General features: G+C 36.9%; 1 protein-coding gene across 1 annotated transcript; it reads right to left on the bottom strand.

Annotated features, from left to right (window-relative positions):
- Positions 1 to 637: 637 nt before the first annotated feature.
- On the bottom strand, positions 638 to 27,231 carry si:ch211-266g18.10 (trichohyalin). Its single transcript, XM_046413438.1, has 45 exons — positions 26,840 to 27,231; positions 24,940 to 25,116; positions 24,769 to 24,852; positions 24,578 to 24,682; positions 24,326 to 24,481; positions 23,982 to 24,125; positions 23,714 to 23,857; positions 23,307 to 23,450; positions 22,755 to 22,874; positions 22,474 to 22,593; positions 22,310 to 22,354; positions 22,168 to 22,215; positions 22,042 to 22,068; positions 17,352 to 17,411; positions 17,054 to 17,188; positions 13,535 to 16,747; positions 12,984 to 13,079; positions 12,452 to 12,535; positions 12,000 to 12,095; positions 11,514 to 11,597; positions 11,057 to 11,152; positions 10,835 to 10,876; positions 10,516 to 10,581; positions 10,091 to 10,132; positions 9,954 to 9,995; positions 9,786 to 9,854; positions 9,597 to 9,641; positions 9,475 to 9,516; positions 9,329 to 9,397; positions 9,122 to 9,169; positions 8,776 to 8,826; positions 8,630 to 8,674; positions 7,877 to 7,909; positions 7,742 to 7,789; positions 7,577 to 7,639; positions 7,175 to 7,219; positions 4,963 to 5,010; positions 4,705 to 4,746; positions 4,021 to 4,068; positions 3,839 to 3,880; positions 3,685 to 3,729; positions 3,525 to 3,566; positions 3,400 to 3,444; positions 3,286 to 3,321; positions 638 to 3,158 (listed from the first exon to the last, which is right to left on the bottom strand). Exons 1-45 carry the CDS (start codon positions 26,847 to 26,849, stop codon positions 3,073 to 3,075), a joined length of 6,372 nt encoding a protein of 2,123 aa, XP_046269394.1. The 5' UTR covers positions 26,850 to 27,231; the 3' UTR covers positions 638 to 3,072.

The raw sequence follows: 27,231 nt of genomic DNA, 5'->3' as shown, positions 1-27,231 counted from the left end.
TGTTTTATGATGACATGAAGGGAAGTATTCATTCTGTGATAACACAAATATAACATGTTGTATTTTCAAGGCTGATTCTGATATTTTTGTAGGCTTGTGAATGTAATACATTTGATTAAAATAGTCAGAAAGATTTGTAGTTTGTTGGTGTCTCATCCAAGGCAGGTAGGGGAATGTGGACTCATGACTGCAGTATTTGTATATGCCGTATGTAGCTGTGACATTTTCTTGAACATTTGCTAATCAGCTACCAAAAAACAACAAGAGAACAACAGATTTGTTTCTGTGAAAAGCAATATATCAGTCATATCATATCAAATATTCATTAAGAACAACACTATGCTCATAGTTAGGAGCTCTAGCGATGTGATTAAAAATGTAAACATAAATAATAAAATGTGTCAGTAATGACTGTATAGAACTGAAACCAAGAAATAAAACTTTATACTTTTATGACATTAGGACAAAAGATTCCAAACTGGAGTATTTTTGGTTTAGTTCATCACTAAAATATTCATGCACTTAGTTTTGATAGTAACAGCTCAGACGAATACTAATATCACCATCAGTTGGAAAAATAGCTGAACCAAGAAATGTTTGCGGGTGACACCTTTGAAGAAACACACAAAAGACACACTTGCACTGCTATAATTTAATGTCAAATTGCTACTATTCACAAGCGTAAGGAATATATAATTGCCAAATGATACATAATGCGATTTCATCTGCAGTTAAAGAGCAGTTTCAGTAGTAATTCTTCAGGGATAAAACTGTCTATTTTTTTCCATTTAATTAACTATTTACAATGAGATTACTTTAAATGTGACGGTTTATGTAAGTATCACATTAGCAACACAACTGAGTGACAAATGTTGGCATTGGTGTCAAATAAATTCAAGTATTTAGTATTGCCATTCTCAAAGTTGGGAAAAATATCACAAAAACATTTGGGATCATACATTAAAACACAAACAAATCATGCACATTTCATTCAAGGACTATCAGAGAAACATACAGTTGTTTGATTACTCAGGTATTCAAAAATGTATGTATTTACCACATGTATGCATGTGTTTACCTAGTAAAGTTAGTGCTAAATATAATGCAGTACAATGATCGATACAAGCATACTAACAATAAAAATCCAATAACTCGTACAAATCACTTTGGGAACAAATTGCCCAACTGTGATAGTGTCCACAAAAACTCCCACTGTTACAGTAAGTGGAGAGGATCTTATACACCATCTATAGACTACTAAAGACTGTGCTTGTATTATTTCAACAAAAAGATAAGTGGATTTCATTTTGAGTACATTTTGGATTCGTGTCACAAGCTGTGCTAATGTCTTCTATGCGGCATATGAAGCACGATGTTAAGAGGCATATGTAAACAGCAGCTGGCACAAACTGAGAAATAATGTACCAGTTTACATCTGAGGTTATCTTCCCAAACACGTGACGGCCCCTGCAACACCTTACAGTGTAATCACACAGTGTCCAGATATAATCCAAGATGTAAATGTTTCACCTCAGTCAACATGTTAGCAACAAACAAACCCGTGGAGGAGCTGATTCTTGCAGCTCTCTCCCTTCTTCAGGCGTTTTAAATAAATGACCTGGATTTCGTTTTTGACCAATCACAGCATTCAAAAATCACTGACTGACATCATTCATACTGTACATCCCATTATATAAATAAACTGTGATAAGGATCCTGTTTTAGCACAGTACATGAGATGTGACGATATGATGCAGGCGTGATATCATTTTATGTTAAAAACATAAAAAAAGATACTTTCAAAGACTTTTAAACATTTTCTGACTCTTTGTGGTTTATAAGAACCTATTCAAAAGGTTGCTAAAATATATCTTGTTTCTACGTTGTGCACGCACACAAACAGTCACTGACAAAAGTAAGTGACAGGGTGTTTTTGGTCTATCAAGGAACTGCTGTTCACTACAACAGTCATCCATTTTGACTGACGAAAAGTGAATCACATGTGCCCTACTGTACTTTTAATGTTCCAGCCTGTAAAACATCTTTGGTAACAGTGCAAGAAAAGACTTGCACCTGCGCTCTCATTGACAAATGCCATCAAATTCAAATGTGTGAGTGGCCGGATAACATTTCCGAGTCTGTCATCCAGTTACACAACAAATCTGATACTTGACAGCAGAAAAAGTTAAATGAACTCAAGTCAGTTTTGAGTATGCAGACAATGCAGCGCTTGTTTTTAGACCAAATGTCAAAATGAGGAGCTGGGGCACATGTCTACATTGTACAGTTCAATAAGACTTTAAAGGTAGTGTTTCAGGTAGTGTTGGGAGCTCTCATATACAGCGCATGGTCATTCCTTTTGAGACATAACATGTAGACAGAAAAAAAAAAAGAATCCTTTCCTTTCAGTAGTTAGTTTGTACCCGTTAGGGAGGAATATGTGAGTGAAGTTTCCTTGAAATGACTTGGAATCATGCAGAAACACTATAAAAGCCCAACTGTTGATTTGAAGGCTTTAACAGCAACTTACACAGATGACTGAGCTTAAAAATGTGACTGCACTTTTCAAGTAAATGTGGGCTCAGAGGAACGGAACACCTGTCTACCTTCAATCAGCAACTGCCGCCATTTTTGTACCCTGTTAGCAAAGTTGAACATATTCTACACTACATACCATCTTTAAAAACACACCATTGTATTCATTTGCATGTGTTGCGGTGAGGACTTAAATTATTGCTCTTCAAAGTACAGAATTGTTCCATTTTAATATTCTCATGATATCCACCTTTCAAAAGAATTAAACAAAATAAATAAACAAAAAAAGAAAAGAAAAGAAAGGAATGACACTGGCTGCACGTATTTGGTACGAGAGCTCAACCAAATCTGGAAATAAAAATCAAAATAGGTCCATCACATAAAATCACCCATCATTCCCTGCTGTCCAGGGCTTTCTCCTGGAGATCAACAATGAACAGCGGGCTGCGTTTCGGCAGCGCAGGGTGTGACGTGACCTCGTTGTCATCTGTAAGTTGACTAATTTGTAAACCTCAGACTGGAAATCAGACTGAAGCTTCAAATCTGCAGTGGTGAAAAGGCGTAGAATGGAAACTGGGCCTCGTCCTCGTCCACAAAGAAACACTGGAAGTAGGGCAGCTCCTCTGCGGAGGGATTCACATGACAGCACAATATGTTCCTCGCTCATGTCCAGAATCCCAAGAGAAAATTGGGCGTGCAGTTTGCACACTTATGTGATATTTTGCCTATGAGAAGGGAATTTGGACTTACCGTCAATAAGAAAGCTGTCTGACACCGAAGGCTCAGCTATCAGAAAGAGAACATGTCAGCCATAAAACAATGAGGTTTGATATTAACTTAAATTACAACTACTATACAAAGTACCTTTAACTTTCTCCTCCTTGGCAAGTTTCTTCTCAGCAGATCCTTCTGCAACAAAAAGAAGATTTTTTTGCACAGAAATAATGTAACAAATGCACAAAATTTTTTTGCTTAAGCAACAATTATACCTTTCTTTGCAGGTTCTTGTATCTCTTTAAGAACTCTGCTCTCTGTAAAAAGCAACAAAAGATTAATAGCCTGCTGCAGGGTGTTATTTTTATATAAATTTCACACAGACATTTGGCTGATTTGATCATGTTAATGTTCAGTGCTGGTTGCAGGCTGTACCTTTAGCTTTCTCCTTCTTGGGTGCTTTCTTCTCTGCTGTTTTTTCTAAAATACATAAATAAAGGATTTTGACTAAGTCAGATCTACACTGCACGGCAGTAGGTGTACAATAAACTGTCTGGCCACTATGTCAATTTCTTAACCATCAAGATACCTTTCTTTACAGGCTTTGGCTTTTCTTTAATAACTCTGTCCTCTGCAATAAAATCACAAAGGGTAACAAGCTGTGATTAGACAGATCGAGTAGCTGCTTTGTCTTTCCTGTAGTTTCAGAGGTATACCTTCACAGCATATTGTGGATTTATTGATGCACTCAAAGCTGACTGTATGCAGTACCTTTCTTTGTTGCACTGGGTTTGACCTTGTCTTTTAAAACCTCAGGCTCTGTTTCACAAATATGAAACAAACGTAAGTAGGCAAGAAATTACAATATTGTTCACCACTGAGGGAAAGTAACATTTTTTTTTTTTTTGCTTGCTTATGTAAGCCAGTGTAGCGTACACATGTTTCACTACAGTAGTTTCACAATGACATCAGTATTGTCTGTGGCTGATTTACTGCAGCATCTCTTCAAAGTGATATATTATGTTCTCCGGAACAGACATGTCTCTGGTCCCATGGCAAAGCAGAAAGTTAAAACAGAGATTGTTAATAACTACTAGTGAGCATATTCAGTAAGACACTGAAAAACACAGTTGTTATCTATAAACCTGAGATTTATGGACAAAGTAAAATCAATATTGTAGTTTTAATAACTTATTGTCTATAAATCTTAGATTTATAACAGAATACTTTCTTGCTGAATAAAACACACGCCTAAATGATCATTTTAGATGTCAGCAGGAAAATATTCCCATCCTTCTGCAGCTGCAACATGTAAAAATGGCGGTCTCCCCTCAGCCAGTAACCACATTTATAGACTGCAGAGGCCCTCATGTTGTAAGCAGACTACAGGTTGTACTCAGATTACCACTGCTGGTTACCGGAAGTGCTGCCTCTACAGATGCATCACAAATGTACCTTTCTTCACAAGGACTGGTTTGGCCTTTTTCCTGAACACGGCTGCATCATCAGGAAGACAATGAAATCAACACAACATACATTTTTGATTTGTTCGAGTATTTCTGCCCAAAAAGTTGCAGCATGTGTAACAGACCATAAAACCTTTGTATATCCTGAAACACATCACCAAATTGACCGCTGACATAGTCATTGTTGTTGCATGATAAACTGATCTGAATACTGGAGGTATGTATGACACTGTTGCAGACACTGTACCTTTCTTCACTGTAGCAAGTTTGTCCTTCTCTTTAAGAGTCTCCAGTTCTGTAAAAGGAAAACTCATGAGCAAACTGAACTCACAGGAACTCGAGAGCAGAAGCCACAGTTAGCGCATTGTCCAACAAGGCATGTTGTTGGTTGAGCCACGGCACAACCACAATAAATTTAAATTTCTAAAAGCTTAAAGCAGCTTGTACAGCATGAACAATCTATGTCTAGAAAGCTGTGATTAGTGTTAGGAAGTTAGAAAATACTATTGTGCATTTCTCATCAGTGGCTGGTTTGTGCCTTTCTGCAAAACTGATCTGAAGTTATGCTGTCACTTGTGTAATTTTATAAAGTAAGATTAATAACTTAGAAAGCTTTATATACATTTACAGTGCATCTGGAAAGTATTCACACGACTTCGCTTTTTGCACATTTTGTTATGTTATAGTCTCATTCCAAAATGGATTAAATTAATTTTTTCCCCTCAAAACTCTACACAAAATGCCCCATAAGGACAAAGTGAAACAAGTTTGCTTGAATTTTTTGCAAATTTATTAAAAATAAAGAAACAAAAATATAACATGTACATAAGTATTCACACCTTGTGATCAATACTTTGTTGAAGCCCCTTTGGCAGCAATTACAGCCTCAAGTCTTTTTGAGGATGATCCTATAAGCTTGGCACACTTATTTTTGGGCAGTTTCTCCCACTCTTCAATGCAGAACCTCTCAAGCTCCATCAGGTTGGATGGGGAGCGTCGGTACAAAGCCATTTTCAGATCTCGCCAGAGATGCTCAATAGGGTTTAAGTCTGCGCTCTGGCTGGGCCACTCAAGGACATTCACAGAGATGTCTCTTTTGTGATGCTGGCTATATGCTTAGGGTCATTGTTCTGTTGGTTGTCAGCAAGGATGTCTTTGTACATTGCTGCAGTCATCTTTCCCCTGACCTTGACTAGTTTTCCAGTTCCTGCTGCTGCAAAACTTCACAATCCTCTCTCACAGGTCTACAGACAATTCATTTGACTTCATGGCTTGGTTTGTGCTCTGACATGCATTGTCAACTGTGAGGGCTTATATAAACTCATGCACAATCAACTGAATTTACCACAGGTGGACTCAACTCAAGTTGTAGAAACCTCTGATGGATGATCAGTGGAAACAGGAGGCACCTGAGCTCAATTTTGAGTGTCATGGCAAACAGTGTGAATACTTACGCACATGTTACATTTTTTGTTTTTCATTTAAAAAAAAAATTCAAGCAAACTTGTTTCACTTTGTCATTATGGGGTATTTTGTGTAGAATTTTGAGGGAGAAATTTAATTTAATCCGTTTTGGAATGAGACTGCAACATAACAAAATGTGGAAAAAGCGAAGCGGTGTGAATACTTTCCGGATGCACTGTATTTGTAAGTGCTGTTTTCTATTATTCATCATCTGCCCAAATGTAAACAGATATGGTATTTCCACATTCCACATAAAATACATTTGTTTATAGCTGAGAAAATCACTCAGTTGGGTTCTTTTAAAGCTTCTGGGTGTTCATATTTTATATGCAATGTCTACTGTAGCTTTTATTTTGCCTAAACAGAGGTTGTATCAGGTAATAATTTTTTGCTCTTGAGCAAGGGGTTGAAGCGTTCAGATATGTTCCACACATGTTTCAACACATTTAAACACATTGCAAAAGTTTGTTGACTTAACCTTTAGCCTAAGCCTTTGTTAGACTTATCCTTTCTTTAGGAATCTCAGCTCTTTATTGTCCAGTCAGCTTCATCTGTCTCAATAGACACATCTGTATTGCCAGCGGAGCTGCTTCAGAGGAATCACTGCCCATTTACTGTGCATAACGTACCTTATTGTTGATCTCATATAGGCAAAGGGCTTATATCCCTCAAGAGCAATCTAGTCAGAACTTTTACATGATGACCTACATTTTGTGACCAGATCACTGTAATCACACTGGTTATATCGATTACCGCCTCTGCAGAAGCGCCACTTTTTTTCCACATGGCCTAGTTTGACCTTTTTTCCTCATCAGTGCAGGGTCATCAGGGTATATGCAATCAATAAATGTCCATTTGTGACAATGCTTGCCATATAAACACAGCATATTATAGAAAAAATGTCCCACTGACACACAGAGCTGATTTTTTGGTTCATGTACTGTATTTTTCACCAGGTTTTAAATGTAAGAAATTAAATGATACTCTTTTTATACCTTTCGTAAGTGCCAGTTTGACTTTGTCCTCTGGTACTTTGGACTCTGAGAATGTAAACATTTGTTTTCATTCAGTGAACAGCTTTGTTATCTAATGTGGTAACAAGTTATAGTTGCTTTAGTAGTATTACAGTACTTTAATATACACTTAGATGCCAGTTTAGTAGATACACCTGTTTAGTTTAACTCAATAGAGTTCATCAGTACCACAACCTGCAGCCTCTAACGTCATCATAAAGTCCTAACCTTCTGAATGGTAAAAGGTATGGCAGGATTGTTGTATCAAACTTGGTTTTAGCTAGGTGTACCTAATAATGTGGTGACTGAGTGGAGATAATAACAATATTTCTTCTAAGCTACAACCCCATGATTATCTGCAGGCAGATGGCTTTGGCACGCTACCTTTCTTCTTTAGGAGTGATTTGACCTTGTCCTTCTTTGTTTCAGCCTCTGTTTTAGAAAGAGCTAATTCGAAAGAAAAAATTTCAACAATTTTTAACTGCGTTAGTGTCTCACCATTTCAAAATGAATGTAAAATACCAAATCTTGTTTTGAAGAAAAATTTACCTTTCTTTTCACGAGCTTGCTTAGGCTTCTCCTTAGTAATGTCAGGTGCTGAGTATAACAGATAAAAATGATTTCAGTGATTCTGTCGAGGAAAGTTAGCCCTTTGCTAAATGATGATGGACGTATCCGCATTACCTTTGGTGTCAAGAACTGGCTTGGCCTCGAGTTCTAAAGGGAAAGAAGAAAAAGTTAATTCTTGCTTCTTCTTGATGAACGACAGTCCACTGAAATAACATCACGTTTCCTGAAAATGTTACTGAGATTTGTGCTATGGAGCATGAGAGATGTGTTCTGACAAGCCCGGATCTTGTACCTTTCTAAACTGTGAAGTGAAAAATGCACCTACACTATCTTTCTGTCAGGTTTTTACCTTTGCCTTTTCTTCTCACAACAGCTTTCACATTAAAAAACTAGGGGACATGCCACAACAACTCAGTTTGAAAACTTTTCACACTTTTGCAAAACAAAAGTAAATAAAGCATGTGTGGAAAACATGCATCTCCAACAACAGATAAAAAAACATGGAAGAATCCTAAACCAATAAAACATAAACCAGATTATTAAGGATATTACTTTTTTCATAGGCACTTTATGCCATTTTTGGGTGTAATCACAGTTCATTAAAACAAATTTGCCAGCTTATAGCATGTAAGCATGTAAGTGTTCTCATCAAGTTTAAACATGAAACTGACAAAAAAAAAATTTGGGGTGATGAGCAAAATATTTCCTCAACATGTCTTGGAAATTATATTAATAAAGATATAGTGAACATGACTGTTGAGCTGTTCATCATATGGCAGTAAAGCATGTTTTCTGGATGGGCTTTTCACCAGCATTTGCATGTTAATAGCCTCTAAAGCGCTGCAGAAACACACTTCAGCTGTATACCTTTCTTCTTTTCAGCAGATCTTGGTTTTGCTTTGATAACAGGTGCTAGAAAAATACATGTCCCAATTACTCCTAACGTATACAACTTCAATCTAATCCAATAAAAACTAAAATAGGATTAAATAAAAGCAGAAAGAAAAACAAACCTTTTGTGGGAGTCACTGGCTTGGCTTTCTTCTCCTTGAGAACCTCAGTTTCTACAGCAAATAATGGCAACAAAAATATCAGGTAAGATAATAAGATAACAAGATGACCATTTCCAGCACTAATGTGTCCATTATAGCTCATTCACAATTTATGCAACTTATTTTCACACACAGATTCCTGACATCTCATAGCTGAATTAGGCAAACTAAAATCTGTTCAGAAACTGACTGTCAAACTGACACTGACACTAAGTAAATAAATTGAAATAATAGAAAAATAAAAAGTAATATAATATGAATACAGATGATATTTGATTGGTGAAACTTGTGTAATTCCTGTAACAACCTTTTTTTGTTGGTGCTGGTTTGACTTTCTCTTTTGCAGTTGTAGGCACTATGAAAGAAAAAAGATTGCAATGATATGGTTTAAGTGGATTTAAATATAAAATAGAGAACAGCAGCTTTTTATTGTTTAAAATTCAAAATTTATCAATAAACGTTGAACACTATGAAAGGCATATATCTATAAAGGTATAAAACAAACAGAGTCTACCTTTCTTCAGGGGCACAACCTTGACTTTCTCCTTGGTTAGTGAGACATTTTTGTGTGGTCCTTCTGTCTCTGCAAAGAAAAAATGAACAAGCAGGAAAACTCAGTATAAATACTGATAGCATAAATACTGATTAGTGTCCTCTTACCTTTGACTACTGGAGCTCGTTTCATCTTGAGCGGAGCAGGTCCTGTGTAAAAAGATTTGAGGGTTATTATTCCAGAAAGTAAGAATGGAATGAAAAATGGGATATACAAGGTTAGGTCTTACCTCTCTTTGGCACAACTGGCTTGGGCTTCTGTTGGGAAACCACAACTGTCGCAGAGAACATATTACATCAAGTTCAGTAACAACAGATAAAAAACAACAGATGTATGCTTAGGATCACTGACTTAACTCACTGAAACATGGAAGAATCCAAAACCAATAAAACATAAACTAGATTATAAAGGATATTACCTTTTTTCATAGGCACTATTTTGACTCTTTGTTTCACCAGAGAGGCATTTTTGGATGTGCCCTCTTTCTCTGTCAGCAGAAATTTTGAAATAAAATCCACACACAGTATGTAGCTACAGTTCAAAGTGTTGTTTGATATTTTTCTGTATAACTTGTTACCATTCTCACCTTTTTTCAGGATAACTGGTTTGACCTTTTCTTTAACAGCTTCTGTGTGTCAAAAATAATGGGGTTATTTTTTGACATTGTGACAATTGTTCATTTTTCTTTTGGGTGGTGAAATAATGTGTGTTTGTGCGTGTTACCTTTCTTAGCAGGAGTTTCTTTGGTCTTTTCTTTTGGAACTTCTGTATCACAAAACAGAGCACAAAATGATTGTAACATTGCCTCTTGATTAGTCATTTGTAAACTGACAAACTGTAAACTGATTAAGTTTACAATTACACTTAAGTATCCACTTAGGAAACAGTTTATTAGGTACACCCAGCTAAAAGTAGCCAATCTAGTACAGTCATCCTGGGATAAATTCTGCCTTCATGAAGGTTAATATTTGCTAGTGATGGTTCAGATGAAAGATTAGTAGTCTGTGGTGCTGTTAAACTGTACTGTGTTATTTTATAAGTAATTTATGTAAGGATTCCTGTGTTTCAGCTTTCTTTTTTATATTCCTCTCTGAGTGAGGTAAGCCTACATTGGCTGAGACAGCAGCACCAGTGAGTCTTGGCATTACCTGATTTTACAAGTTTAGGTTTGATTTTTTGCTTTGGTTCCTTCTTGGGCTCCTTGGGAGCTGCGACTGGTGGACAATTATGACATCAAAAAAAACCTTTGATATATATGGAGTTAAACATTTATTATGTGACACTGAATGTATAACTTATGCTACTGTGCTAACGTGTGCTATACATAAAAAGTAGAATATAGTTAAGTTAAATTCTTGAAAGGACTAACTAAAGACCAATGAGCTATAAAGTTATAGATCAACAATAACAATTTACTTTTACACATACATTTTTGATTAACATAAAAGAACAAAAACATGCTCATACCTTTCTTTGCAGGTTCTGGTTTGGCTTTCACCATAGGAACTTCTATAAGTGAGGAATATTCAAAAACATAATTAATTATCTCATCATAGTTTCACATTAAATCTGCTTGAGAACCTGCATCACTGCAGTCATTAGTGACATGTAATGATATGAAAACTACAAAACTAGTAGACTGTCTACACTAGACACAGTCCAAAACTAAAAGCATAAAATGAGTGTTACCTGTTTTTGTAACATTAAGGTGTTCCTTTTTCAGGACAGACGCAACCTCAGTCTTGACTACTTTAATCCTCCTTGCAGCCTTTTTGGGTTTAGTGTCTGAAATAAAAAGACAGAGTTGATTGAACTGTTTCACATAAATTATGGAGGAAAAAAATATACCCATCATCGAACAAAGGAGATCTACCAATCTATTTAGCCTTCTTTATGCTCCAGTCTGACATCTCTTTGAGACTCTCTATGAGTATGCAAATCTAAAATACAACTACTACACTACTGCACACAACTTCTAAAAGTGAGGAATATTAAAAAACATGATTAATTATCTCATCAGAGTTTCATGTTAAATCTGCTTGGAAATCTGCATAACTGCAGACATGTAATGATATGAAAACTATAAAACTAGTAGATTGTATACACTAGACACAGTCCAAAACTAAAAGCACAAAATGAGTGTTACCTGTTTTTGTAACATTAAGATGTTCTCTTTTCAGGACAGGAACTATCTGTTTTTTCACAACTTTCAGCTTCTTGGGTTCATCAGCTGAAATGAACAACATAAAGGTTATGCTGAAAGTTCAGTGATATGCTGTTTTATTTTGTTTTACTTCTATTTGAATTGATTTTACACAGCATTGTAAAGTATTTCTGATGAAGTCTGGCTGATATATTAATTATTGCAGCAATACTTTAAAAGCGATAATATGATTTCTGACTGTTTTGAGCCACAATAACATGACTGAAAGTGGTTGTCTCTGAAGAAAATGTAAGCATGAGTTGTTTTAAGCTGTTTGAAGAAGTGAATGCCTTTTTTGGTAAGGGCAGTTTCTTTTGTTTTCCTTTCTTTTTGTTTCATGTAAACAAGGATGTAAAGTGCAAATTCCATGAAATACTAGCCACAAAGATAAAAATCACTGTGAACTGCTCTTTGACAGTATTTTCACACCTGCTTTTGTAACATTTAGATGTTCCTTCTTCAGGAGAGATGCAACCTCAGTCTTGACTACCTTAATCCTCCTTGTAGCCTTTTTGGGTTTGGTGTCTGAAATAAAATCAGAGCTGACTGAATGGTTTCAGATAAATTATGGAGGAAAAAAATATACCCATCATCGAACAAAGGAAATCGACCCATCTCTTTAGCCTTCTGACATTTCTTTGACCCTCTAGGAGTAAGCGTATCTAAAATACAACTACTGCACTACTGCGCACAACTTCTAAAAGTGAGGAATATTAAAAAAATATGATTAATTATGTCATCAGAGTTTCACATCAAATCTGCTTGAAAATCTGCATAACTGCAGTCATTAGGTGACATGTAATATGAAAACTATAAAACTAGTAGATTGTATACACTAGACACTGTCCAAAACTAAAAGGGTAACATAAAATGAGTGTTACCTGTTTTTGTAACATTAAGATGTTCTCTTTTCAGGACAGGAACTATCTGCTTTTTCACAGCTTTCAGCTTCTTGGGTTCATCAGCTGAAATGAACAACATAAAGGTTATGCTACAAATTCAGTGATAAACTGTTTTATTTTGTTTTATTTCTGTTTGATTTGATTTTACACAGCATTATAAAGTATTTCTGATGAAGTCTGGCTGATATATTAATTATTGCAGCAATACTTTTAAAGTGATAATATGATTTCTGATTAATTTTAAGCCACAAAAAACATGACTGAAAGTGGTTGTCTCTGAAGAAAATGTAATTGTTTTAAGCTGTGAAGAAGTGAAGAAGTGAAATAAATAAAAAGGCACTTCACTTCTTTAAAGTGAATGCCTTTTTTGGGGTGAGGACAGTTTCTTTTGTTTTCCTTTCTTTCTGTTTGATGTAAACAAGTGGATGTGTGAGTGGAACTGCAAAATCCATGAAATACTAGCCACAAAGATAAAATCACTGTGAACTGCTCTTTGACTGCATTTTCACACCTGTTTTTGTAACATTTAGATGTTCCTTCTTCAGGATAGATGCAACCTCAGTCTTGACTACCTTAATCCTCCTTGCAGACTTTTTGGGTTTAGTGTCTGAAATAAAAGGGCAGAGCTGACTGAGCAGATTCACATAAACCATTGAGGAACAAAATATACCCATCATCGAACAAAGGAAATCGACCCATCTATTTAACCTTCTTTATGCTCCAGTCGGACATCTCTTTGAGACCCTCTATGAGTAAGCACATCAATACAACTACTGCATACAAATATTGTATTGTCGTTGGCCTTAGCTGTACTGCTACTCTCTAGTACTAATTAGCAAATCTTAACATGCAAACATGCTAAATTAAAGTGGTGAACATTACATTTGCTAAACATCAACATACTATGTTGATGATGATGATGTGAGCATTTCACGTATCCCTGTGTAGAGCTGCTAGCATGGTTGTAAACCCTTTGCATTGCTAATGGATTTGGTAGGAATAGTTAATGAATCCTTGTATCGTGTAATTGTGAAAGACATGGCATTGATAGCCGATGCATACCTGTCTTAGTCTCTGTCTTCTTGGCAGACTCTTTGTGAGTTTTCTCAATTTCTTCCTTCTCTTTTGAAGACTTTGTTAGCTGGGTTTTTTCCTTAGAGATCTTTGGTTCTCTTTCTTCTTTGGCAATCTTCTTGACACCAGCCCTCATCTTGGAAGTTTTCTCTTGGTCTTGTTCTTTTGTGGGCTTCCTTGGTGCTGTCTCTTCTTTAGAAAGCTTCTGTGGTTCTTTGTCTTCCTTTCTAGACAGTTCTTCTTGTTTTTGTTTGTCTCCAGAGAACTTCTCTGGCATTGCTCTTTCTTTGGAAGGCATCTCCTCTTCTTTCATCTCTTTAGTAGGCTTAGTTGGTTGTTTCTTCTCTTTAGAGATCTTTTTTGGTTCTTCTTTTGCAAGTTTTGTAACCTCTTTCTCTTCTTTGGGAGGCTTTTTAACTTCTTTGGCCTCTTTAGGTGGTTTGTCTGGTTGCTTCTCTTCTCTCAAGAGCTTTGTTGATTCTTGTTCTTCTTTCGAAGACAATACCTTTTCCCTCCTTCCTTCTTCTTCTTTGAAATGCTTTTTGACCTCTCTTGGCTTGGTGGGCTTTTCCTCTTTTTTGGGAGTTTTTTCCTCCACAGAAGGCTTCTTTAGGTCTTTTTCCTTCTTTATAGGCTTCCTGGCTACTTCCTCCTTTACAGGAGGCTTTTTCATTTCTGTCTCTTCAGTAGAGGACTTCCTCTCTTCTTCCTCCACCACAGAAGGTATTTTCTCTTCTTTCTTTTCCTTGGAAGGTTTCTGGTCTTCCACATCTTTCTTTGAAGGTGTTACTAACCTCTTTGCTTTAGAGGCCTTCTGTCTCTCTTCTGTCTCTAATTTAAAAGGCCTTTCCATCTTCTCTTTTTTCTCATCCTTGGAAAACTTAACTTCTTTCTTCTCTTTAGAGGGCTTCTTAACCACTTTTTTCTCTTTTTCTTGTACAGGTTTCTTAATTTCTTTCTCTTCCTTAGCTGGTTCCTTTTCTTCTTTCATCTCTTTAGAGGGTTTCTTCATTTCTTTCCTTTCTCTAGATGGCATCTTTACTTCCCTCATTTCTTTAAGCCTAATGTCTTTCTCTGTCTTCTCCTCTCGAGGCTTTTTCATTTTCATCTCCTCTGATGTTTTTAAGTCTGTGTCTGCTTTTGATGGTGTCTTTATTTCTGTTGCTTCTTTGGATGGTTTCCTGACTTCTTTTTCTTCTTTGGGAAGTGTCTTGACTTCTTTCTCTTCTTTTATTAGTATCTTTACTTCCCTCTCATCTTTGGAAAGTTTCTTGACTTCTTTTTCTTCTATATGTGGTGTTGTGACTTCTGTCTCTTCTTTAGATGGTTTCTTTACTTTTTCCTCTTCCTTGGGAGGTTTCTTGACTTCTTCTTTGGATGGTTTCTTGATTTCTTTGTGTTCTTTTGGTGGTTTTTTGACTTCCTTCTCCTCCTTGGGTGGTTTCTTTATCATTGCCTCTTCCTTGGATGATTTCTTGATGCCTTTCTCCTCTTTGGGAGGTTTCTTTACTTCTTCCTCTTCTTTGGAAAGTTTCTTGACTTCTTTCTCTTCTATATGTGGTTTTGTGACTTTTATCTCTTCTTTAGATGGTTTCTTTACTTTTTCCTCTTCCTTGGTAGGTTTCTTTACTTCTTCTTTGAGTGGTTTCTTGATTTCTTTGCCTTCTTTAGGTGGTTTTTTGACTTCTTTCTCTTCCTTGGATGGTTTCTTTACCTTTGTCTCTTCTTTAGATGGTTTCTTGATGTCTTTCTCCTCTTTGGGAGGTTTCTTTACTTCTTTTTCTTCTTTGCATGGTTTCTTGACCTCTTCTTTGGGTGGCTTCTTGACTTCTTTCTCTTCTATATGTGATTTTGTGACTTTTATCTCTTCTTTAGATGGTTTCTTTACTTTTGCCTCTTCTTTGGGGGGTTTCTTGACTTCTTCTTTGAATTGTTTCTTGATTTCTTTCTCTTCTTTTGGTAGTCTTTTTACTTCTTTCTCTTCTTTGGGAGGTTTCTTGAATTCTTTGTCTTCTTTATGTGGTTTCTTGACTTCTTTCTCCTCTTTGGGGGGTTTCTTTACTTCTTTCTCTTCTTTGGAAGATTTCTTGTCCTCTTTGTCTTTTTTGGGTGGTTTCTTGACTTCTGTCTCTTCTTTAAACAGTTTCTTTGCTCGTGCCTCCTCTTCGAGAGGCTTTCTCACTTCTTTCTCTTCTTTGGATGGTTTCTTGACATCTTGTTTGGATGGTGTCTTTGCTTGTGCCTCTTCCATGGGAGGTTTTCTCACTTCTTTCTCTTCTTTGGATGGTATCTTGGCACCTTTCTCTTCTTTTGGTGGTTTCTTGACTTCTTTCTCCTCTTTGGGGGGTTTCTTTGCTTCTTTCTCTTCTTTGGAAGGTTTCTTGACCTCTTTGTCTTCTTTGGGTGCTTTCTTGACTTCTATCTCTTCTTTAAACTGTTTCTTTGCTTGTGCCTCCTCTTTGGGAGGCTTTCTCACTTCTTTCTCTTCTTTGGATGGTTTCTTGACATCTTGTTTGGATGGTGTCTTTGCTTGTGCCTCTTCCTTGGGAGGCTTTCTCACTTCTTTCTCTTCTTTAGATGGTATCTTGACTTCTTTCTCTTCTTTGGGTGGTTTCTTGACTTCTGTCTTCTTTTCGGTAGGTTTCTTTACTTCTTTTTCTTCTTTGTAAGCTTTCTTCACCTCTTTGTCTTCTATGAGTGGTTTCTTTGCATCTGTCTCTTCTTTAAGAGGTTTCTTTATTTCTTTCACTTTTTTGGATGGTTTTTTCACCTCTTTCTCTTCTTTGGTTGGTTTCTTGATTTCTTTAGATGGTTTCTTTCCTTTTGCCTCTTCTTTGGGAGGTTTCTTGACTTCTTTAGATAGTTTCTTGACTGTTTTCTCTTCTTGGAGTTCTTTCTTGACTTCTTTTTTGAATGATGTTTTCACTGTCCTCTCTTCTTTAGAAGGTTTCTTAACTTCTGTTTTTTCTAAAGATGGTTTCTTGACTGTTCTTTCTTCTTCAGGTGATATCTTCACTCCTTTCTCTTTTTTGGGATGTTTCTTTACACCTTTCTTTTCTTTGGGAGTTTTTCTTGCTATTTTCTCTTCATGAGGTGATTTCTCAATTTCTTTTTCTTCTTTGCGTTGTTTCTTCACTTCTAGCTTTTCTTTAGGAGGTTTCTTTGCTTCTTTTTTATCTTTGGAAGGCTTTAGTTCTTCCTCTAAAAGTTCATCAAATTATCAATGTGTCAGTTTTTCATGTACAGTAAGATGTCTGTAATAGACGTCTAGGTAGAACAGTCTTAAAGCTAAAGAAAGTATCCTGTGTTCTTCCTGTGTATAAGAGGGAATGTTACTAATATCAAAATACAGTTTGTCGAGAGAAACTTGAAGTAGTAATATACATGTTTTACATGTTCAGCACCATTAACAATATATCCTAAAAGTGATAAAAGATACATATACAGTCCAGAAAAATAAAATATATAGCAGCATTCCAATGTGTGTTTTTACATATGTGCATTTACCTTTGAGCTTCTGTTGTTTCTCTGCAAGGCGTTTGACCTCTGGCTTTTCTTCTTTCAGTTTTATCTCTACAGTTTCCTTGTGTTCGTCTTCCTTTTCTTTGATATCCACCTTTTCAGTGTCTGCTGCTTTGAGGTCTATAAACAACAACATCATCTCCTCATGTGCATACAGTACATTCCTGTTTTTACCAAATTGTAAAATTGTAAAATCAGTGTGTTTAATGAAAACATTGCAAAATATAAAGTAGTTTTTAAGAGTGAATAAAGTGATGAGAGCAAACAGTTTCATTAATATTACCTTCAAAAATGGCATCTTTAACTTCTTTTATTGCGTGTCTTTCTTTTGCCTCTTTGAGAACTACAGAAATATGCATACATATAAAATACAGTGCCTAACAGTGCAAATCTCACCAGTTACCAGACCTCTAATATAATCGACATAACAAACAATCATGCTTGCATAAGCACTACAAGCTCTATGGTGCTGAAAACACTATGATCACATACCAAAAGCTTGATGACATTATATTGCAGAAACAGTCATATCAAGTTTCAGAGCTAGACTGCTGAGGCATACAGCAATTTCTAATAGCTGGTTATTTGGTGGGTTTAATATTTTTTTTCAATGACACATAATTTGCTATAAAGATGGGAAGATCATATGGTACATCAGGATATTGTTTCTTATGCCCATCCAGAATTTTTTTCTTAGCTCATTAGCTCCATCTGGCAGCCCTTTGTAATAATGACTCACTGCCTAACACAATGACTCTGGATTTAAGCACTGACATTTAAGTAGCCCACTCAATTAGCACTTTAGGAGACAAAGTTGTTTTTTGCTGCAAGCCTGCTGAGTCAAAAACAGGGAAAAACAAACTTTACTCTTTAACTTTAACTTTACTCTTTCTGTGCAGCTATTCACACCTAAGTCAAGATGAGATTCTGATCTAAATAAAACTTGACTTGACCTTGTGATGTCTTTCTTTATTTGCTTTTCACTTAACACTGTCTCAGTAGTGTCTCTTTAAGAAACACACGAACACTTTGGAAAAGTTGCTTGTTTTTCCTGTAGTCAGAGGAGAAGATCAACATTATTTTAGCCCCTAGGTGTCCAGTACAGATAGCATATTGGTCAAGCACACAAACTTATTTTTTCTAGAATGGGAATTCAAACCATAGGTCTGCATGGAGAAAATCCACGGCAAAGGTGATAGTGTTTCTTTCTAGGAAATGGAGCATATTATGATCCCAGTCTGAACCCAAAGCAAATTTTAGAGGCAATCATACAGTCGATACAAAGACATGAGTTGATGCCGCCATAATTCCCCTGAAGCAACACAATGCAAGACGTGTTCAGGCGAGTTTGATAGCAAACAATTTGCACTTCACCTGAAGTTTTTCACATGTTTTATATATATAGAGAGAGAAGAACAAAGGAAGTGGTGGAGGGAAATATCAGTAAAAAGAGGAATTGTAGCGACTTTTGAAGATAGTAACTCCGATAGCAGCCTTCTCCTCTGATTCTAGGTAAAACAGCAAAAAGAGCATTTTTTTAAATGTTTATCTAATCTCCCAAATCTCTACTGAAGCATCTTATCTGATGAAAATCATTCTGGTGGTTTAAAGTCTTGATGCTCTGCTTGATGATTAACACAGTGACAGAACAAGTTTCAAAACACTGAAATGAAGATAGCAGACACGACACATCAGTCAATGAACAAATACCTGTTAGGCCCTAATAACTTTAGTCATGTCACAAAGCATTCAGTGTACCCTTTGAAAACCTGTGAAGCACATCTAAAGATAAATATTCATGTTATCATTTCACATTGCATTTATCAGTATTATCACACCATTCAGACACATTTTCATTACCTAACAATGGAAAAAAAAATTGATTAAAAGTGTGATGATAAGGGTAAGAGTATTATACCTTTCACATGTTCAGCTCTGGATCCGACTCTTCTGAGCCTCTCAAAGGGAATATGAACCTTCCTCTTTCGTTTAAGTGCAATTTTCTCACTTTCGCTGTTGTTGTTGTTTTCATCACGATTGCTGATGATATCGGAGTATTCGTCTTGGTCAAAAACAGATGTTTCTTCATATTGGTCATCATCATTGTACTCAGCTACTGCACTGATATTGCATTTTTCAGCTGACAAGATTTTAAGATCAAGTTTTTGGACAGATGGTTCTTCTTTTTCATCTTCATCATCCACCTCTACACCAATCTCCACTTTGTCATGTTTTCCTCCTCCTTCCTCGTCTAAAGACTCATCGTTTTCCACATCTGAAACTTGATACTCCTGCTTGGCTTTTACAAACTGCTCTTTGGCATCATTGTGAGTTATTTCAAGGTTTTCTTCATTTCTTTCTTCACTGAGATCTTTAGTTTCAGTCTCTTCCTCATTAGTTTCTTCTGCTTTTGTTTCATCCTTCTCCTCCTTCTCCTCCTCCGCTTCGTCTTTATCTTTTAGTGCATCTTCAGTTTTTGTCTCCTCCTCCTGCTCCTCCTCCTCCTTATCTTCTGAAGCATCTTCTTCAGTTTTTGTCTCCTTATCTTCTATTGTCTCCTTATCTTCTATAGTTTTTGTCTTCTCCTCCTCTCCCTTATCTTCTACTGTGTCTTCAATTTTTGTCTCTTCCTCCTCCTCCTCTTGATATTCCACAAGATATTCTTCAGTTTTTGTCTTCTCGTCCTCTCCCTTATCTTCTAATGTGTCTTCAGTTTTTGTCTCCTCCTCCTCCTCTTGATATTCCTCCTCCACAAGGTATTCTTCAGTTTTTGTCTCCTCCTCCTCCTCCTCCTCCTCTTGATATTCCTCCTCCACAAGGTATTCTTCAGTTTTTGTCTTCTCCTCCTCTCCCTTATCTTCTACTGTGTCTTCAGATTTTGTCTCCTCCTCCTCCTCTTGATATTCCACAAGATATTCTTTAGTTTTTGTCCCCTCCTCCTCCTCTTGATATTCTACAAGATATTCCTCAGTTTTTGTCTTCTCCTCCTCCTCTTGATCTTCTACAAGATATTCTTCAGTTTCTGTCTCCTCTTCCTCCTCTTGATCTTCTGTAAGATATTCTTCAGTTTCTGTCTCCTCCTCCTCCTCCTCTTGATATTCTACAAGATATTCTTCAGTTTTTGTTTCTTCCTCCTCTTCTTCTTCTTCTGCATCTTCAGTTTTTGTCTCCTTATCTTCTGCTGCTTCTTCAATTTTTATTTCCTCCTCCTCCTGATCTTCTACAAGATATTCTTCTGTTTTTATGTCCTCCTCCTCCTCCTTTACCTCTTCCTCTTGATCATCTCCTAGATATTCTTCTGTTTTTGTTTCCTCCTCCTCCTCCTCCTTCTCATCTACAATCTCTTCCCTCGTTTTTGTTTCCTCCTCCTCCTCCTCCTTCTCCTCCTCCTCCTCCTCCCCTTCCACCTCCACCTCAGCTACCAAAACTTCTTCAGCTTTGGTCTCCTCTTCCTCCTTCTCCTCTGCTTCTACTTCGGCCTCCATTGCTTCAATAACTCCGTCTTGATGTTCTTCTTCAGCATCCTCTGTTTTTAATTCTTTATTCTCTTCTGCAACAACACCATCATCCTCTTTCTCCTCCTCCTCTTCCTCCATGTTTTCTGCATCCTCCTCTGTTGTAATCCCCTCTTCATTCTCCTCTTCGACAATGTCAAGCTTTTCTGCTGCTTCCTTTTTGTTTTCCTCACCTTCTAGTGACGGTTCATGTTCTGTTTCTTCAAGTTTGACATGTTTCACTAGTGATGTGATAGTGACAAATTTAGTGCCTGTAATTGATTTTGTTTCTGACTAATCAATTTGACTATAAAAGAAAAATTGTGTAATACCATCATCTTCCTCTTCCTCTTTCACATCTGCTTCACTGGCAGCTTCAGTGGGAACTTCAGCCTCCTCCTCCTTCTCATCCAGCTCTGAGTCTGGAGCTTTAGTGAACTCATCTTTGGCAGCGTGCATGATCTCTGTAACTGTATGATCAATCCATATAACCTGTCTTATCTGACCTCACACCTTGGGCATGGTATATGGAAATGCAGCTATAAACTTGTTTTAATTTTCAAAAGAAATTTGATGGCGTGAAATGGGAACAAAGACAATGACCATTTGTGGTATTACATAGTACACCACATGCTACAGTCAATGATTTCCCCCATATGCTTATATCATTAACATTAGCTCATGAACAAATCTTAGGAAATAACCAAAAGCAAAGCATTTCTATTGAAGTAAATCTTTTTGACAGTTTTTTTCCTCCCACCATCACAAATGATTATAGTCAATATTCTGATGGCTAACTTGAAACATGTGTTCTAGACTGAAGATTGGTAATAATTCATGCAATGATAATACAAAGTAGTCCACACATCATCCAGTACATACACACATACAGAGTATCACAGATGTTTAAACTGTTGAAATACAGGTGGCACTTGGTCAGTCAGTCTTTTGTACAGAAGACACTTGGGTATGGCAGGAGAAGGCAACAGAGAAATGCAACTAAATCACACATATTAAATTATATTTAATTTTTCATGCCCAGTATATCATAGAAATATTAAACACAACACATGACAGTTTGAATAAGACCATGTAAAACACATGTTTATAACAAGTGTTATATCTTACAATCAATGTGACAAACAGCAACCAAATCATACTGACATTTGTTACAATGAAGGTAAACAGTGTTTATGATGCACATTTGCTCATGCTATAATCTGGTTATGCTAAAATAACAAATAGTGCAAAATGGAGATTATTCAGACGGGATTAACATACAATGTCATTGTACTTCAGGCCTTCTGGATTACATAAAATCTGACAGAAGGCAGCACTGAGACGATTTCATTCAAAGAGGAAAGAAAATCAGTGAGAACATGCATGAAAGGCAACTATTTGCTGGCAACACACAATAGCACCACTCCAAAATTAATGTTAGAATGAATTTTTTTGCCATATAAAGCTGTGTTTTCTTACCTTTTTCTAAAGGTGGCAGGAATTCACCTTCATTAAAAAAATAATAAAAGGCACTTAGCTTCATTTCAAGAAATGATTTTTTTGTATAACAGAAAAGAAAAATAGTAAAATGCTGTTATTACTTACCTTTGCGTCGTACCAAATTTATATCAGACACAGAAGCAGCAGTTTCATCTGAATGAAGAGGAGAAAATGACACAATGTGATTTGCAGTCATTGGCCAGCAAGATGGTTTTGTAAGATGTATTAAAATAATAAAAAGTTCAACCTTTATCAGTCACCACATTGACAACTGGTGTGGTAATAGGTTCACCTAAAACAAGAGAAGACAATATGGTAAACATGCATCAAGGAGTCAGTTCATTTTTATCTTTCCTGATCAACAGCATTGACATTACATTTTTTTTATGTAAATGATGGAAAGAACCATACCTTGATCACCAACAAGCATGCTCGACATGTACGCTATGAACAAATCTTTCTTGTCTGTGAACTCCAACACGGCATCTTCGATGACTTTCATGGGATCAAGAGACACTTCAGGCATGATTCCTGAAATATTAACACACCGGTTGTTCACAATAATACTAAGCTAAAAATACTAAAGATTGGTTATTATTTAGTCCATTACATCAGTTATTCATATCTTGGCATCTCCTAACTCAGATAAAAAACAGATATTAAAATATATGTCATCATATGTTAAAACAGACCTTGTTCACTGATCAGTGTTGTAGAGATGTAGCTCACAAGCATGTTTATCTGTTCTGTGGAGAATTCTGCTGTTCTCTTCAGGGCTGACAGGGGACTGAAACCCACAGCATGTTGGATGTCTGAGCAACACAAAAGTCAAAGTGAAAAATGCAGTTAGCAGGTCACAATGCAGTATATTCATTGCAGTAGTGTTGGAAGAGTTAGTTGGAAGTATTAAGATCTTTTACTTAAGGAAAAGAATCAATACTCCACTACAAGTAAAAGCCCTGCATTTATAACGTTACTTGAGCAAAGTCTTATCCACAAAATATACATTGTAGTAGACCTAGCATCAAAATTAAAATGCAGAAAAATGGTCTCTGCCTGTGTTGGAATATTGATGTTTTTGCTTTAATATTAGTACTACATGTAATGGAAAAAGCTGTATAAAATGAAAATACTTAAGTAAAGAACAAGAAACTTGAATATAATGCAGGTAGTTACATTCCATGCTTTGTAGCAGAACACAAACTAGATTATGTAAAGGTTAAAAACCATGACAGATACTGTACCTTGTACTGTGTCCAGTATTACATCCACAATGGCACAGAGCACATCCTGGATGTATCCTGCTATTCCACTCACAAAGTCATTAGTAACACTGAAGACATTTCTGCCAATAACCACGGGGTCAATGAAGCTAATGTCAGTGGTTCCTGAGAAGAACAACATTCAGCATTCAGTCCAAAGCTCCAGTGAGTTACTTCAGCATATTCAGTCATTTCTTGTTATGCAGACAGTTATAGACCGACAGTTAAAGCTGCTGGTCAACAATGAATAACAGTTATTGACTAACAATGTTAATTTAGTAAAGAATTTAGAGAATGAATAAGTATTCAACAATGCAGACATCATAGTAGCACATAAAAGTAAATACTGCTCTAAAAGCAACACAAAGATTAAAACTTGAAGCAGCTACCTTTTATTATATCCAGTATTTTGTCTAAGATGGCACAGAGCACATCCTGGATGTAACCCACTGTTCCACTCACAGTGTCATTAGTGACACTGAAGATATCTCTGCCAATCACCACAGGGTCCATGAAGCTAATATCAATGGTTCCTGAGGGTAAACAAAGAGAAAACAAATGAGTGCAAAGACAAATATGTAAATACTGTTGGCTGTGTTTAGCAATTATTTTAAGAGGATACACATTAGAGAGATGTTAAATGAGGAGAGCAAATACCTTTCACTACATCCAGAATAGTGTCCAGGATGGCACAGAGCACATCCTGGATGTAGCCAAGCACTCCACACATGAACTCATTAGTAACACGGAAGACATCTCGGCCTATGACCACTGGGTCAATGTAGCTAAGGTCAGTTTTTCCTGACAAAAAGACACAGACATTTGTGAGGGAAAAATTAATATATTAATAATCAATTATTAGTGTACGGTTTTACTTGGTTTAATCAAACGATTAGTCCTATGTGCTAGAATAATTTATTAGAATTACCATATTATGTGCTTGTGAATAAAAAGGTCAGAAAGCAAGTCAGAAATACACTTGAAAAAAATGCAATCCATACCTTTATTTATATCCAATATAGTGTCCAGTACAGTATCCACTATAGCGCAAAGCGTGTCCCTGAAGGAGCCCACAAGTCCACACATCAAATCATTAGTTGAATGGAAAGCTCGTCTACCAATGACCACAGGGTCAACATAGCTGAGGTAGAAGTTTCCTGTTGTTTCGGGGGGTGGAGATTATTAGCGTCATGGTTACGTGAATGCATGTATGCTAAAAACGTTGACAACACACTTCCTGCTTGTTCTCATACCTTCCTCATCTGAAAAACGGCGAACAAATCCATCTTTTGCTTCCGATATTTCCTCAGCGGCGTAAGTGACAGCAGACATGGGGTCACTTAAATCAGGTGCACATTCTAGTCAAAATAAAGAGGGGAAATAGGAGTCAGGTTGCTCTATCGCCACTAAAAACAACATGTGGCATGTTACATTTCTTATGCACCTTGAAACTTATTGAGCAGACTGGATACTTCATCAACAGCGTCGTTTACAGCTTGAACAGGGTCAGTCACGATTTGCTGAATGTCTGGGAATAATAACAGACATATTGGTAATTATGCATGTCTGATTATTTAAGTGGAAGAAAATCCATTTTTAGGTGTTTATGACCTACCAGGGACTGCCTTGTACTCCACAAAGTCAAACATCACCACTCCCACCACCAGCCAGGACAGGAGAGCAACCAGGGCGATCAGCAGCTCCGCAGACATTTTCAGCTTCCTGAGGAGCCCCAGACCTTTGGACCTGATGGAGCTCGACTGTGGTACAGCTACCCCATTGGACCCCGTGGCTGTGGAGGAGGAGAAAAGAAACTGAAATCGCTCTATGACTACCGCTGCATTTAACATTGTATAGTGGCATTCAGGTTTACATTGATCACAATATGCATTGGGCACAGGGCTCTTTGCATCAGCATACACATGGATGCATCTCTGTGTGTGTGTGTGTGTGTGTGTGTGTGTCTGTGTGGCTATTTGAAAATACTAGAGCTACACCAATATATCAGCATCTGCATGTGGAAATGACAATGACATCTATTGGAATTACACACTGAGACATTTTTTACAGTAAAATACTTCAGCACTTATTTTGGTCAACAGCTCCTTATGATTAAAACTATTTGTTTATGTTATGTTTATCTGTGAAGAAAGTATATTGGCCCATATTCTGTTATGTATCTTTTAAATATTGTCTTCTCTTTGCTACACGTAGGCCTTCATAAGTGAAAATCTTTCAGCAAATATCATCATTAAGGCTATAAGAAAACATCAGCAGATATTACAAAGTAAGAGTCTAACCCTCCTGTTATGGTACCATGTTACCATGCAGGAGGATTAACACCCAGAACCTCAGCTAGGCTGGGTCATCAGGACTGTGTGGGTGACCAACTGAGGCTGACCCACTTCAGATCAGCGAGAAAAACAAGGACAAAAACACTAATACAGAAATTCATTAAGAAAATACGTTTTTAGGGCCTGTAGTTCAGGATGTTGATAGATAATAAAATACAAACATCTTGAAAAAACTTATTACCATTAATCCAACAACAATCTAACAACAACATCATATGTTTAGGGGACTAATTTCTGTCCGGTGTCACCCTGTACACACTGTAAACCATGACAAGTGAAGGATATTTTCTTTCCGATCCAAGGATTTACATGGTGGAGAGTGTGCATCTGAACTAAAAGTCTTGTATGCTAATGAAACAAATGTATCCAAGATTTCAATTGAAAACATCCAGAAGCTCAGAGAAGACAGGAATCATCTGTCACTCTTATTTCATCAGACAGGTTATCCAAACAGAGGCAAGTAATTCCCACCTGTTTAGTAACGTGGGAAATTCTTGTGATGGCATTTTAAACCATATCCTTCCCTTCATTAATGAATAAAGTCTGAGTGCATTAACAAAGCTGTACTTTCTAACTTGCATCAAGGTGTTAAGGTGTCTTCCTTGTCTTCCACCTTCTACCAGCAAATGAACTCTGGGCATGCCTGATTCATGATTTGCTTCCTCATACACGAATGCTACTGGGTTATGAAAACTCAGACTGGTCCCTTCAAGTCAAATGAATTATTCAGGATGGACAGCTGGTGTCAGTATTCCTCCCCAAATGTATACTGATTCTTTAAGAAAAACAGCTTTTTGCTGCCTGCTTAATCATTTTAAGCCCTTAGAGCTCATCAAAGGAAAGAATTGGCTATTAAATATATCGGTTGTTAGAGCAGGTCAAATAAGGTGTTGGCTTATATTTAAATGGCAAAGGCAGAACATTGTTGGAAAAACAGAGGTCAGCCCCGGCTGCAGTCATATCTGTCACAGGACAGCAATTCTAATACTCTGGCTACATGATATCCTGTATTTATAGTAACCAACTTTCAACACATTTTCCTAAGAGGACGCTCAGGACGTTGCTGTTTATTTGTTGCATAGCTTATTTAGGCTTTCTGTGTGCTGTAGCAAGCAATAAAAGTTGTTAATCTCAGCACTGACGCAGGTGTAACAGTCCTACCTTCAGCCATGGTGATATGGAGACAGTTTCAGGTATTATTTATGAGTCAGGCCAAAGCCTCCTCGTGAATGGAAAATCCCAGCTTCAGTATGAATCATTCGCTTGCAAGTTAAAAAAAAAAAAAATTCCAGTTATTAAATCAATCCATTTCCAGTTGGTGATCGCATTCTTGTTTCCTGAAACATGTAGTCCACAGATTGAACTTCTCCAAGATAAAAAAAAAAAGAAGAAAAAAATGGAAAATCAAACATGGAATTTCATAGGTGTTGGGGAATTTGGAGCTGCCAGTGTGGCAGCATTACAGAAGGGGATCTGGGGACGGTGGGGCAAAGCAAAGCAACGCAGGGGAAGGAAAGAGCCAAGCTAAGCACAGGGCTGGGTGAGGGGGAACA

This window comes from Scatophagus argus, chromosome 15 (assembly GCF_020382885.2).
Source record: "Scatophagus argus isolate fScaArg1 chromosome 15, fScaArg1.pri, whole genome shotgun sequence".
NCBI lineage: Eukaryota > Metazoa > Chordata > Actinopteri > Scatophagidae > Scatophagus > Scatophagus argus.
The sequence above is the reverse complement of the archived record's forward strand: the minus strand, read 5'-3'. Positions and strand labels throughout refer to the sequence as shown.

What these genes read in the sequence shown, in the direction of transcription:
- si:ch211-266g18.10 (XM_046413438.1), bottom strand. An exon ending in AACACTGATCAGTGAACAAG is followed by an intron (nt 22,594 to 22,754) that starts GTCTGTTTTAAC and finishes TTAATATTTCAG; the next exon opens with GAATCATGCCTGAAGTGTCT. An exon ending in CCTTAATGTTACAAAAACAG is followed by an intron (nt 10,877 to 11,056) that starts GTAACACTCATT and finishes CCTCACTTATAG; the next exon opens with AAGTTCCTATGGTGAAAGCC.